General features: G+C 41.1%; 1 protein-coding gene across 1 annotated transcript in view; it reads left to right on the top strand.

Moving 5' to 3' along the window:
* Positions 1-2,046: 2,046 nt before the first annotated feature.
* The window catches only part of tshz1 (teashirt zinc finger homeobox 1), a 28,379-nt gene continuing 15,893 nt past the window's right edge, over positions 2,047-14,532 (top strand). Inside the window, exon 1 of the mRNA XM_030789192.1 lies at positions 2,047-2,129. Coding sequence (XP_030645052.1) covers positions 2,090-2,129 — 40 coding nt within the window. The 5' untranslated portion in view covers positions 2,047-2,089. The remainder of the gene's footprint in view (positions 2,130-14,532) is intronic.

Raw genomic sequence — 14,532 nt, forward strand, 5'->3', positions numbered from 1 at the left:
ATGCCACCAAAATTCGCATGGATTCCACAGTCCCCTCTGTGTGTGCTAAAAAAACACGCCCGCCCACTCACCAACTAAGAGAAAGTGGACAATGCGTCAACAGGGAAAAGAAAATAAAGTTCAGGTATAGTGTAAATTGTGTGCCCAACGGGAAACCTGATAAATGAGTTACTTTCTGTGGATTTTAACAGTTCTGATGAACTTTATCGAATCCGTGATGTATTTAACAGTGGTATGGGTCCGTTATAAAATTTTGTATATTTGCGATTGATGAATAAGTAATGCGTATGGATAGAGAGGCTTGTTACGGTCACAGTGAACTTGTTTTCTAGAGTCCCTCCCCTTCCCGTGCGAAATGCTCACTTCCTAGTAAGGTGTAACGAATCAATCTGCAACTTCCAACAGTTTTTTTTTTTCGGGGGATGGAAAAGAGTCTGTGGAATAGTTTTCCTGAAGCACAATGATGTCTCGCCATGGTTAGTTTTTAGAGCACAATCCTCGCGTTCAGTATCAGTTCCCGCAAATTATAGATGGAGACCTGAAATCAGAACATGGATGTGATATTTTCAAACGACTCCCTGTGAATCTCAGTGTGATCTTAAGAAGTTTAAATGTAAGGTTGGGGGAAAAAGCTAGAGAAACACGAAATGATTGTGTGAACTTCAGTGTAAAGTAAGGGAAGCGGAGGCAGAAGCAGCATTAATCAATCATGTTATGCCCCAAAATGTAGCCTGTATTGATTTTTGATCGTCCTGCTCTTTCCAAATTGCACATATCACGTAAAGCATAAAGTTTCATGGTTTAATCATTGTGGACAACAGCCTAGCTCAGCTGCAATGTATAGTTTGAAAAATGACCTCACATCTTTGTTTACCTTTCTGTCGTGAAAATAAAACTCTTTCTGTCACAAGATTAGACAAGAGTATACGAATAACGTTACTTTACTGTAATATCGAATGAATAAACAAACCACGTCAGTAAATGTCTGTGCTCGAGCAGTGGTTTGCTGTCGCTCAAATGACCCTGTTTTGGGGGAGGAAAAAACAGAACAATTAAAAAAGATTGACAGGTAGGTTTTCACTGTCAGAGTGACGCTCCTGGAGGGGTGGAGTAAAAGTGAAGCAGGAAAGGCAACTCGATGTGTCTGTCTATCAGTTGAGACTGTCTGAAACGCTCCCGCATCCCGAATGTGCGATACATATTCCACCGAAGAGACAAGACAAGACCCCGTTTCGCTCCCTGGAGTTTCGGGATAGAGTGATTAGTTCGTGGCCATAACTGCAAGAGTGTATGTGTTTGTTTTTTGTTTGTGTCGTCTAGTTGTAATGGTAACACTAGCGTAAATCATCTGTCCACATGTTCTCAGAGCATGGACGGACATTATTTTTTGTGAGAGCGCTGTCGGAGAGAACGTGGGAGCCGAGCTGGAGCTCCGGTGTTGTTAGGAAATAGACTACAGAAAAACACTGACGCCGAGCCTGTTTGATCTGTGTATGCTGTTAAAGTGACTGACTGACGTTAACTGTCTCATGTCTGTCTTTCCTCATCATTTCCTCCTGATTTTAGGGCTCGAATCGAAGAGGATCGCCGGAACGGAAATACACTTTTGACAGGCTTATTCCAACTGTGGAAGTGTTCATTAAATTGTTACTTTCTTGATAAAATTTCTACAAAGTATTCCCAAAAGCTTTGGATGGAATCACGGAGAATGAACGAGGCAGCTTTCACGTCTGACAGCATTCTGTGCCGTTAGAGAACGGGAGACACTGGTGATCTTGTCTATAATGCAATGAGTTATCGAGCGTGTCGACTGAATAAATACATTATTCGAGTATTCACTTTTGTTCCTACAATTTTTATTCATCCCAACGTTAACCTTCAAAAGACTCAGTAAGATCCCAAGACTTAAATCGACTCACGGACTTCCGAAGGAGAAAAAGGGAATCAAAAAACTGACACTGATCAACCCGAGGAAAAGAAGAACGACGAAGTATATTATTTTGAAACATTTTTCAATTGGCTTGCTTTCTTTATTGCCCGTTAGTTTGATTCTGCATGAAAAGTCAAGTGGGAAGTGTTGAGCAGCAGCATGCCGCGGAGAAAGCAGCAAGCGCCGAGGCGATCTTCAGGTAAGCATACTGTGAAACAGCTAACGCTTCTTGTAAATCCGTTTTTTTGAATGACAATATAAACAAATAGGCGCCTTTCGACAAAAAAGTTCTAAAACTTATCGCTCCCCCAAAAGAATATAGGAATAATTAAAAAAGAGAAAGGAATAAAAAAATTATGTAGCTTACACTGGTTATTTCAAAGTGTTTTACTAAGGTATTTGTGAACTTGGAGGGGAAAAAAATCGTAGTACCAGTTTATGATGTACTTTCCTCAAATGAATACTTTAAAAGTCCTTAAAGGAAAAAACGTTTTGTCATCAGTTAAACAGAATTCGACTGAAGAAAAGGTTAGACTCCAGTGAACAGCTCAATGAAAAAAAAAAAAAAAGTTTCTGAGGCATTTTAGTAGCCAATTTTTTGCACAGGATTGCCATTCTAGATTTGATGCCTGATTGATCTCCTGTCATGTGGCTGCCTTTGATCTATTCATTCCTGATAAACATCAGTAAATCATTCACCATGGAAACACGCATGCGCCTGACAGCTTTAGCCACTCAAATGACAACTTTTGTCCCTGTCTTGGGGTAGGAGAAAAAAGATTAGGTAAGGTTGTACTTTATTCCTCACTCAGAGGGGAGGGAGAGGGAGCGGGTTAGAGAGAGAGAGAGAGAGAGAGAGAGAGGGAGAGGGGATGGGAGGTTGCTGGGGCGTGTCGAGATCACAAAAAGTAACACCCAAGTACCATAGCCTGATGGGAAATGCCAGGGAACCACCCTTGAACAGGGCTTTTACTTTTTCTCTAAACTGATTTTAATCATGAACGTTGCTACTCTGACCATGGCCCATCACTTTATTTTAACCGATGAGGTCTGCTGCGGTCTTTATTTTTTTTTTCTTTAACTGACCAACAATTTTTGTGTCTTCTAAATTTTGATTTCTGTTTCAATCCAAATGACTAAGCAGATCACATTGAGAATAGTACTCTGTAGGAGGGAACACTGCAATTTCCAATTTTTTTTCCCTCATGACTGACAGGAATTTCCATTCCTCTTTTAATGAGAAGCTAGCTTTGAAGTTAAGACAGTGACAAATGAGGTTGGATAAAAGACATTTACAGAATTTTAAACAGAAATTTGAGTTGTCATGTGGCTATATCAAGAAGACAATCATAGAAGACTGAATATTTCTGGTTTATAATTGAATACAGCTTTAGATTAAAATGAAGACTGGAAAAAGATGACTGTTGAGACCTTTTCTTCCACCCCCCCGCCCAAAAAAAATCTTCTACTAAGTTTGATGAAATAAGTTCTTAAATGAAAAGGCTCACTTTCAGAACTTTCAGCTTTACTAAATGGAGCCCAGAGAACTGACGTTAGCAGTTAAAAAGCTTCCAAAGGTGCGATGGCAGTTGGTAATCTGACCTGGCAGCTCCTACACAAAAACAAGCCATCAAGCCCCCTTGCCTCAGCTGAATATTGATTTAATTGTCTCTCTTTTGACAGGCATATACATCATTGGCTTTAATGGTCAATCAAAACTTGGCAGGCTTGGTTTTTCCATTATTTCCAGCACCAGACATTTCCCAGCCTCAATCAAAACACTCCAAAAAAAAAGAGACAACAGCAAGAGCCTCTTTACTGTTCAACCCAAGGTTAAGAAAATTCAAGTAGAGTCACGTTAAATAAAAAATAATAGGCGCATCTCTGACGTTCACGTTTTGTTGATCGAAATTAAACCTAAGTTTCAGTGAAGGACCTATTCTCGTTTTGCCTCGATCGGAAACGGAGGCATTTGCCTGTGCTTTGTATCGCAACGTGCCGTCTGTGAGGCAGTTAATATCCGTTGACAAACCTACAACTGTTCCCCTCTGCTGTTTGGGTTCACCTCGTATAGGTTGTTTTTGTTGTTAAATTAGTATGACTCACCTGCGTGTGCTGTGGGGCTAAACCTATTCGTTTGGGTCGTTTTGGTGCAGTGGAATCTGAATGGCCCTCCCTGTTGTTCTGCTGCAGTCATTTGTTTTTATTTGCAGCCTTTTGCCTGAAACAGGCCTCCCACGCAGAGAGAGTAGCTGTAGGGGTCAGGACTCCAGTGGCAACAAAAGCCAAGGGATTCACGGACGACTCCTGTGTCCTCTGACCTTGTGCTTCTTTATGCTTTTACCCTGTTACGTGCTTAATCAACCCCCTCACACAAAAAATAGAGCCGCCTGCCACCAAGCGAATCATGTGCGGTGCTGATTTGTCGAACGTACACTTCAGTACGTGTCTTTAAAAAGTTACCTTTAATATTAGTTTAATCAATCCTTCTGCTTGTTCTCGGATAGCCTTTGCAAGCGAGCTTTCCGGGCGAGTCCGATAGCCGATTCAAAGTGTAATAAATAGAGGACTAAACAAGAGAGGGAAAAAAGGAGAAGCAAACGCTTTATTTTGGACAAGCTCAGGGAGTCATTAGAGGCAGTCTTTCCTGAGGAAGAGGCTTCTTAATTATCAGAGGAGAAAAAAAAAGTAAGGTTGTTCTGCTGGCTTCATTAGATGGAAGCCCTAATTATCTCCAATCCTGATGGATTTGTGACAGGCCCTAACGATTAATGCTGACAAATTCAGCAAGGTGTCAGGTCTGCAGCTGCCTTGATGTAATCAAGTTGATATTATACAGTCCCCATAGCCTGTAGTGCAGTATTAACTCAATTTTCTGGTGCAGGTGACAAATGGACTTTGCTACCTGACTAATCATGTCAGCCAGCCGCTGTAGCTTAATGACCTCAGTAATCCTTGCTCTTAACTGCACCGCTGAGCTGCGAGAGCAGCACAAAATCAGCCGGCCAATCATCTCCCAGCTCTTCCGCTCTGTGCTTTCGGATACATCCCTTTTCTGTCTCCGTGATTTACTGAAGTTTTTTTTTTGCATGTGATACGTTTATGGATTCATTGCGGTTATATTGCGGTGTTGTTGACTGTGTTGTTCTGTTAAAGGTGAAATGTGTTTTTTTTTCCTTTTTTGAAAATTCTAGTGATTTCGCGTTACTTTCTTAGCTTTGACTGTGTAGTGTTGCTATTTGCAATGTGTGTTTATCGGCCTGAGTGTGTGTGTGTGTGTGTGTTTTAAAGAGTTATAGCAGTGAGTTGCATTAGTGCACTGCTTCACCACGACGAGGTCAGTGACGCTCTGGGATTCATCTGCTTTAATCAGACTGAGTTTAGGTTTGCAGTGAGAGAGTCATTTTTTTATGCGGAATTTGACTGTAAACATTATTTTCACAATTATCATTTATAATTGATATACTTTTGAAGTTGTAAAAATGATAATGAATTAGGTACAGATGTGTAGTTACAATGTTCTTACAATTTAAAATACACCAATGTCGATGTGTGTGCAACCCTGTGTGTGTGCGCACGTGCACGTGTCTTTTGCGCGTGTGTGTGTAATTTTCTTTGTAAAACAATCTCTCTCTCTCTCTTTCTCTCTCTCTCTCTCTCTCTCTCTCACACTCACTCTCTCTCTCTCTTTCTCACTATCTCTCTTTCTCTCTCTCTCTCTCTTTCTCTCTCTCTCTCTTTCTCTCTCTCCCTCTCTCTCTCCCCCCTTTCATTGAATAAAAATGTTTACAAGAATAAACAAATCCCCAAACAAAAACAAGTATAAATAATGTTGTTTTTGATTTGGCTAATATTAGTGTAATCACATAACAATGTGTTGGCCTGTACAGAGCCGGAAAGCGTTAGATTAGCATCGGCAGGAGGTACTACAGGCCGCATGTGTCTTCATTGCATTAACAGGTGACATTGAACCATTTAGTCAATAGTCATGTTTGATCCCGCTACTCAAACTAATAGTTTAATTTGCATGAGGGGATTGAGCCAGGTGCCTATAGGAAATCAAAGAGTGTAGAGTTATTCTGATTCCAGTGACTCACGTTCTCTTTGCCTCAGTATGTGGAGGTTGAAGTGACTAATGAAGATAGAGGACAGCTTTTATAGTTTAAAAAAAGATCGAAATGAGAATATGTTTAGATTTTATGAATGCCAAGAGCATGACTGTTCTCACCACCATACTGTTGCAGTGTCCTCAGCTTTAATGAGGTCTAATACAGTCCAGAGTTTTTTTTTTTAATGTTAATGCATGTTTTGTTATCACTTAATCTCCTCTCAGTCAGATATAGTGTACGAGGAATATGTCCAGACAGATATCAGTGTATGGAAAGTCATAGACAAAAAATTGCGATTTGCTGTTCTCACAACAGCTCAGTTGAAAAATGAATGTACAAAACTGCAAGGAGCTCAAATGTCACCAGATGACGATTGGATGGGGGCGGTGGAAGTTTATGGGAAATCATGCTATCAAAGAAGCCAGATGTACTCTCTCTCTCTCTCTCTCTCTCTCTCTCTCTCTCTCTCTTTCTCTCTCTCTCTCTCTCTCACTCTCTGTCTCTCGCTCTCCCTTTCTCCGTGTGTGTGTTGTGATCCCCATCTCATTTCTCAGCTAATTTAGTTCAGAGTGAGTCAGAGAGAAGAGAAAAAAAAAAAGACAAAAGGGAAAAAGGGAGGAGTCATGACCTAGCGACGGGAGACTGGAAGCTGGGAGTGTACACAGAGGTCAATGTGTACCCACGGGAGCCCCTGTCTGAACTATCTCCATCCTAGCCCACACTCATCTGTTGCTGTTTTCTCTTCCTTTTTCCAGCGTTGTGAGGAGGGGTGTGTTTTTAGAGGCGCACTGGAGTTTTCTTATCCCAGCTTGGAGCTTTCCTCATGTCGTGCTGTACACATCCGCTTCAGTTAACACACACAAACTGTATAGTCGTCAGATGTAGTCCTCTATTGATATGTGACCGCAGGAATCCAGGCTTTGATGTGTTTGTATCTGATATATATATATATATATATATATATATATATATATATATATATATATATATATGTGTGTGTGTGTGTGTGTATATATATATATATAAAAACTCAGATATAAATATAAATATATAAATGGGCTCATGCGTACGTACTTGTGTGTGTGTGTGTGTGTGTGTGTCTGCGTGTGTACGTGCACGCGCATGTGAAAAGAGTTCAATGGATGTATAGTTGTGCACTAGCCCATGGACGTGCTCTTACAAACATTAGTTTTGACAGATGAACATGAAGCAAAAAGAAAGTCCTTTGATGCCGTAGAATAAACAAATGAGAAGCCCCCTCAAGCCCAGGGAAGTCATGTCCTGGGACTTAATGTTCTCCCTCCCCTAAACCCTTGTACTTACTTCCTGCTCTAAATATCCTGCTTTCATACAAAAGATGTAAAACAAGAAGATGAAAGAAAGAGACATACTTTGTTTCTCTTTTCTCTTTTGGCCATTTGCTTTATTTCCTTAAACAGAGACTCCAACAGTTTCAGTTGATTAAAGAGAGTGGGAGAGAGAAAGAGAGAGAGAGAGAGAGAGAGAGAGAGAGAGAGAGGGAGTCCAAAAAAAAAAGAGAGCTGCTCAGAAAGGTATTAAAGCTGACAGATGAACAGGACTGGGGAGAAATTCTCCCGCAGCAGCTGTGACTGCACCCATTATCCTGACAGGTGTCAATTAAGAATTACTGCCTGCCGGAGTCATTTTTCCAGCCCAGCTGTCTGCGTGTGAAAGAAATAACACTTTACCCTTGTCACTTTGTTAGTTCTTAGCCATAGCCTCCGAAAATGAGCGTGGGTGCACTAATCGATAACCAGTGTATTAGCAATTATTTTGCACATTGATTTATGAGGGCGAATGACTCCTACTGTGCTGTTATTAGCCGTTGATTAGATCTGCCCGTACACCCCAACCATCCCACATCACACTCCCCAGCCCTGGTTGCCAGGTGGATATATGTTTCCTCAGAGGCTCAGGGTCTAGAACAATCTTCTTGCAGACTGTTAGTGGCCCTGTTGGCCCTTTCATCATTGGTTGCCGTTAAAGCGACAGCCTCCGCTTAGGCTGCTGGGAGCTCCCCACACCTCCTGAGTCGTGAAATACTGTCCCATCTGAGCCAAGCCTTGGATGGATGCTGATAGGGTTGTGGGTGTCAGAAGCTTGTAAAAGGAAACCATTTTAGCGAGGAGCTGCGGCCTGTTTCAGTTGAATGGATGGCCTTTTGCTCTCTCTGTGTGTGTGTGGAGGGAGGGCATGGCCTAATGAGACCAGTACTAGGCCTGATAGTGGGTGGTAAACTCCAAACATTTTGTTTCATGTGTACAGGAGGGTGTTATAGTTGAATAAATATAGATTTGGTTTTTTTTCGTTTGTCGTTTTGAAGATGTTTTGAGGAAAGTAGTGCTTTAGCTTGTTTTGTAATGCTGATATTTTTGAAATGGCGTAAATGCTGGTATTTATTGTAGCGGACAGGACTTCAATAAAATGCAGGAAGGACAGACCCGTACTCATTTGAATCCTAGTTAAACACTGATATTGGAGGTAAATAGTAGGCCTCCTTAGGAGATGTAGGCCATCTGGGCTATAAACGCTAACTCTGCAAACAGGTCAGGAATAGAGAAAATTAACTACACTTGTGGACTTGATATTCCTTATCCTGTCGTCATAATGCCTGCAATGTTTTCCTTCTTTTTTTCACGTTGAGATGAAATATTTTTACATGGAAGAAAAAGGAAAAAAAAAAATGACCCGATCCATAACAAAGTTACCCATAACAGGAGGAACATTTTGTGAAGGCCTAATCCACGGCCCTTCTAGATGCTGAACTAAGCCACTGCACATACAATAGGTGGATAAAGATAAGCCTCCAGTATGTGTTGACAGAGCTGCCATACTTTTACCAAGCACATAATACACTCTACACTCACAGACACATAAAGCGTTCCCACGACTTTATGAGCTATTTTGTAGCATGCTTTAAAGCATCCGTACAAAACACTTTAACTTTTTTTTGTGTTTTCTAGTGACATTTTCACTGCTCGTTTTTTTTTTTTTTTTCGTTCTTTTTTTGCCCCTCAGGTACTTAGGCGTGTATTTGCAGTGTATCATTCTTCCAGCCAAATAAAAGGGGTCGTTTGAACCTCTGGTCCTAGAAGGAGAGGTCAGTTTTATTTCCCTGGTTGATAAAAGCTTGTCAGCTGAGAGTAAGACAAGCTTGGGAGTGCTCAAAGTGGCTATAATTTTTATCCACCTGAGAGGTCTTTATTTAACCGTTAGCGCTTTGAAAAGCAATGAATATAATTTTTTTTTTGGGCAACAGTTTACCTCACAGATAAGGCATCGGGGGATGTATACAACAGCAGATGATTGTTTGTCCTTGAGATGGACACCATACGGGTCACCCTCTGTTTTAGATCTCTCTCTCTCTCTCTCTCTCTCTCTCACTCTCTCTCTCTCTCTGTCTCACTCGCTCTATTGCTCTCTCATTCTCTCTCTCTCACTTACACACACACATACACAACCAGAGTCATCTTTATTTTGTTTCAGATTTGATTTTGCCGGTAAAATATGTTTTTTTTATATTAAGATACTATATTATATTTATATATTAATTCTGTATACTGTAACATTCCTCTGCACAGTTGTGATGATAGATGTTTGGTTTTTATCTATTTGGGTATCGTGTGACTCATAACGGTATCATAATCTCATATGCAACCGTGCAAATTCCCTGCAAAACTGTGCAAATTAGGTGTTACCAAAATATGAATATAAACACAATGTCTAGATGACATCCTGAACGCACAATGGAAGGAGGTGGGTAGACGTGTTTTTTAGAACGCTTTTAGGTATTTATAGAGATATGACACAATCTTGTTTCAACAGCCAAATGCCCCATGTTTCTGTGTCCACTAAATCTTATTTTGAGACAATCTCAACACAGACAGTGTCAATCAGACAGTTAAGCTGTTGTCTAAGTAATATGTCTGAGAGCATAATGGGGGGTGTCTACCACCCCGCCCCCCCCCCCCCCCCCCCACACACACAGTCTGCCCTGACACTGTCTTAGAGGAGAGTAAGCCTTAAGATAGCATCTGTACAAAAAAAGGCCAGTAAAGTGGCTGAAAGTCTGTATGATTGTATGAGTGGGTATTACAAAACTAAACAAGCAGGAAAGTTAGAGACTCGTCTGTCTAAAGGGTGTGTGCTGACAGTGGCTTTATCGATCACGGGACATACATAAAACGTAAAACGACGCAAAAAAAACACACACACGCATGCACACATAAACACACACACACACACACACACACACACACACACATTGAGAAGGTGAGAGAGGGAGCTGTTAAATAGATGGAAGGATTAGATATTAACTTTAAACAGCTGACTACATGCAATATTTTACATACGGCTCAAACAGAGACACAGCTGTTGATGTATTTGACCTAGTTTGTGTGGGTACATGTCTTTAATGTTTACCTACCTGATCGTTAATTCAGTTTGTGTAGGACGTGACAGAAAGATGATTGACCTCACCCAGAGATGAGAAGACACAGACTGAGGTAAAATGAGTAGAATAAGTTGTAGCCTTGTTTGCCTTTTATGTCTTTGACTGGTTTAGACCTGTTTCAGCTGGACCCAAGCAATTGTCTAAAAAAAAAAAAGCAGTTGTCTAACACAAGTATCTATTCACTGTTAAGTATATCTATATTAAATTAACATCTGGTGTTAAATATGTGGTTTCAATAAACATCCCTTTTTTTTTTTTTTTGGAAACCCACCTTAGTCCTTTTGGTTACTCTTTGACCCACAAATAAATTAAAGCCATTCCTGCATAGACAGCAAACTACACTGAACTGAAGCAGTGGATAGTCCCTCTCTCTCTCTCTCTCTCTCTCTCTCTCTCTCTATCTCTCTCTTTCTTTCTCTGCATCATCCCCATGTAAATGGGTTATGGCAGTGCAATACAGACCTACTTAGAGCCGTCAATGCACCAGCTCCCTGTGACAAGCTTTAGTGACGACATGTCATAAATATGGAAGTGGCGTTGCTTTGGTGTAAATAAACCACCGTTTCAAGTATCATCTGTCAATACCCCTACATGGAAGAGATAGCTCCTCTGAAGCATTTGTGTATTGGAAATTGAAATAGAAGGCTTTCTCAGTTGTGTCGTCAACAGTGACACTGCTCTCTCTCTCTCTCTCTCTCTCTCTCTCTTTTTCTTTCTCTCTTTGCGCAACTACTATTTTTGAGAATGTTGGAACCTTTCTACCAAGGACCGTAGCTTTAGTATTTTTCACATATTTTTGTGTTACGCATACTGACTGTTCCTTGATGTTTTAAAGGAGTTTGGCTTATGTATGGTAAGCTGATTACTTCGCCACCTATCTACACAACATTAATCCTTACTTGTCCACATGATAAATGGAAATTTCACCTGAATCACAGCGACTTCACTGAAACAAGTCACGGCTGGTCCCGTAGAAGTGGATGAAGTTCAAAATTCTCATAGTTGTACTCTGTCATTTTTTGCCTTAAAGACGACATGACACAGGATATTTCTCTGGCTGTGGGTGTTAGAGGGTTGCTGTGGTGTGACTTAGGCCAGCTGGGTTATGGTTATGAGGGCTAATAAAGGCAGTCTTATTGCAGAGGCTGTGACTGAGGTGGGGGAGGGGGGGAGGGAGGGGGGGTCAGCCACATCTAGCACTCATCACTCACCGGTTAATTATCCTCCTCTCCCTCCTTTTCCATGCCATTCCACAGCCTAGTGCAAATCAAACCCGGGGTCATCCGAAGTTCACGACCCCCAGGTGGTCATTCCCTCCCTACCACATCCTTAAGGCAACCGGACACTGTGTAACTTGTGTGTGTGTGTGTGTGTGTATGGGTTTGTGTTTGTGGTTTGCTCCTCCATGACCTATGAAAACGGTGACTCCTTCACAATGTCACTGTTTGTGTCTCAGAAAGTTACTGATGTTTCTGAGTGTGTATCAGGTTAATTCAGCATATATATATATATATATATATATATATATATATATATACATATATATAAGTCTGTGTGTCTGTGTGTCTGTGTGTGTGAGAGAGAGAGAGAGAGAGGGAGAGGGAGAGAGAGATTTTCTCCCTTTCTCTGTTGTCTCTCTTGACGCCTGTCTGTCTATTGTCAGTCTGTCTGTATCTTCTATTTGAGGTGCTGTGTGAAACACACTGGCAGATTTATGAGGGCTGAGCTGTTATTGTGGTTGAGAGAGGCCCTCTGTCTCTGTCACTTAGGTATGCCCTGTTTTTGAGAAGGTGTTGGTTGATTGTAACATGCTGGAAGTATTTAGTTCAGGATCGCAGATGTCGAAAAATATTAGGCTTTGCCAGTGTTTTGTTGACTTTGGTTAGTGTGTCTGTGATAGTGTGTGGTTGCGTGAGTCTGTGATAGTGTGTAACTTTGTGTGAGTGTGTGTTGAAGTATATGCATTTTTGTGTCTGTTTTTGTAAAGAAACTACCATGTATCATGTTCTACGTGTGTTGATATGTAATTATTAGTAACTGTTATAAGCTGTGGTACATGTGTTTACAGACATGATATATTGTGTGTAGAAGGGATCATGCTCCAGGGGTAATGCTTTGTTTGTGTGTGTGCATGTGTTTTCTGTGTGTGTGTGTGTGAGTGAGAGAGAGAGAGAGTGAGTGTGTTTGTGTGTGTGTGTGTGTGTGTGTGTCTGTGTGTGTCTGAGTGTGTATCGTGTGACCGATCCCAGCAGTCTCTCTCCTCAGTCGGCCTGTTCTGCAAAGTGTCAGCTATCAAAATGCAAAGTAAAGCTCGCTGCTCCCTCCTCTTTCCTGCATCCCTTTCTCCCCTCACACCAAATTTGGGTCACAGCTGTAAAGGCACTGAAACAGATTTGTTAAGTTCTGTTGCCATCTCTGACAAGTTTGGATCACAGGAGAAATAAAAGTGTTTTTTCCTCTCTGCAGTTCAATTTCAGGTTGCTAGTTGGAATAAAATTAAAAGACAGAAACATCTATATTGACATGTCAATATTGGTGTTACATTACCCAGAGTACAACAAAACAATAGTGTATACACAGGATTTGTGTTTGCATTTTGTGTGTTTGTGATTCTCTGTTGCATTTGTAAGGGTAACATCGTTTGACCCTGATGATAACCTACGCTGCTTTAAGGTTATTCCGCTTGGAAAGTCCTCACTGTATGTATTGTGTACTGGGGGCCTGACTGGTGAGAATAGAGACTGTATGTGTTGTATACTGGGGGCCTGACTGGTGAGAAGAGAGACACCAGGGCTAGAGCATTAAAGCTCTTAGCTACCTTACATCCCAGTCTGACCTGCGTTTAACACTTTGTCATGACAAACTTTACATCAGTCCTCACTGTCAAACTAGTGTCTGTATTAACAAAGCCCACACTCATTAAAAAAGAGAGAGAGAGAGAGAGAGAGAGAGAGAGAGGGGAAAAAAAAGAAAAAGAGCGGCAGCGGTTGCCTTTGGAGGAAAGCTGAAGGCTTATATAAAGGGCACGGTCTCAGTCCATGCCAAAAAAGCATGATTTCCTTTTGCAGTGTGCTCATACATCACAGGGCCTCCCAGCTGCAGCGTCACAACCTGACAGAATGACATGTGTCATTTATCAAAGAGGCCAGGCCTTGGGAAACGCACATGACAAAGCCTGGGAGAGTTCATTCCACACACACACACACACACACACACACACACGCTCTCGTGCGCTCAGTCCCCTCCCACCTCTTCTCGGTTTGCCTGTTGCCAAAAAAATGGGCCTGTAATATTTCTGTCTTCCCGACACCAACGCTCTGTTCTTGTCTTTTCTCCCTGTTTTTTTTAACTCATTGTGTGCTGGACCGTGGAGATTGTCTAAACAGTGGTGTAGATGCTTCGCCTGTCAGATGTGATGTGTTTGAGAAGTTTTCAACGTCTTTTAATACTTTACGGGTTACAATACTCTTCTAATTTTTGAAGTTTTGTTTTGGAAGATGCAGCAGAACTAAATCATATATGTTAGAACATAAAACATGGCCTGTATTAAATTGATTAATAATCAATTTTAAGTGGTTTAACCTTGAAAACACTTACTTTTATCAAACAAAATGAGTTTTTTTTAAGACTCTTTGGAGTTTGTTTATTTGAGCTTGATGCAAGGGTTTCTAAAGCGGCTGCAGTTACTGGATTTGATTAATAGATTAATCCCATTAATGTGGACCCCTAATTAAATAATCCTACACATATAAATAGATATGATAGAGTCAGTCATAGAGAAGCAAAAGGAGGGAGGCACTTTGCCGTCTTTCATCGTAGAGGTCTTCTTCTGGTGAGAATCTCTTCATCATGTCGTGCGTGTGTGTAGGAGACAAGCCGAAGGACAGGTCAGAAATACCTATTTCAGGCTGCTGGGCAGTGTTTTGAAGAGTCTCCATTTTTCATACTATAGTGCCTGTACTGTTAGGGTCATTTTACAACCCACTGTCACACCCTCCCCCTTTTCATGTGATGAAAAT

This window comes from Chanos chanos, chromosome 12 (genome assembly GCF_902362185.1).
Source record: "Chanos chanos chromosome 12, fChaCha1.1, whole genome shotgun sequence".
NCBI classification, from domain to species: domain Eukaryota; kingdom Metazoa; phylum Chordata; class Actinopteri; order Gonorynchiformes; family Chanidae; genus Chanos; species Chanos chanos.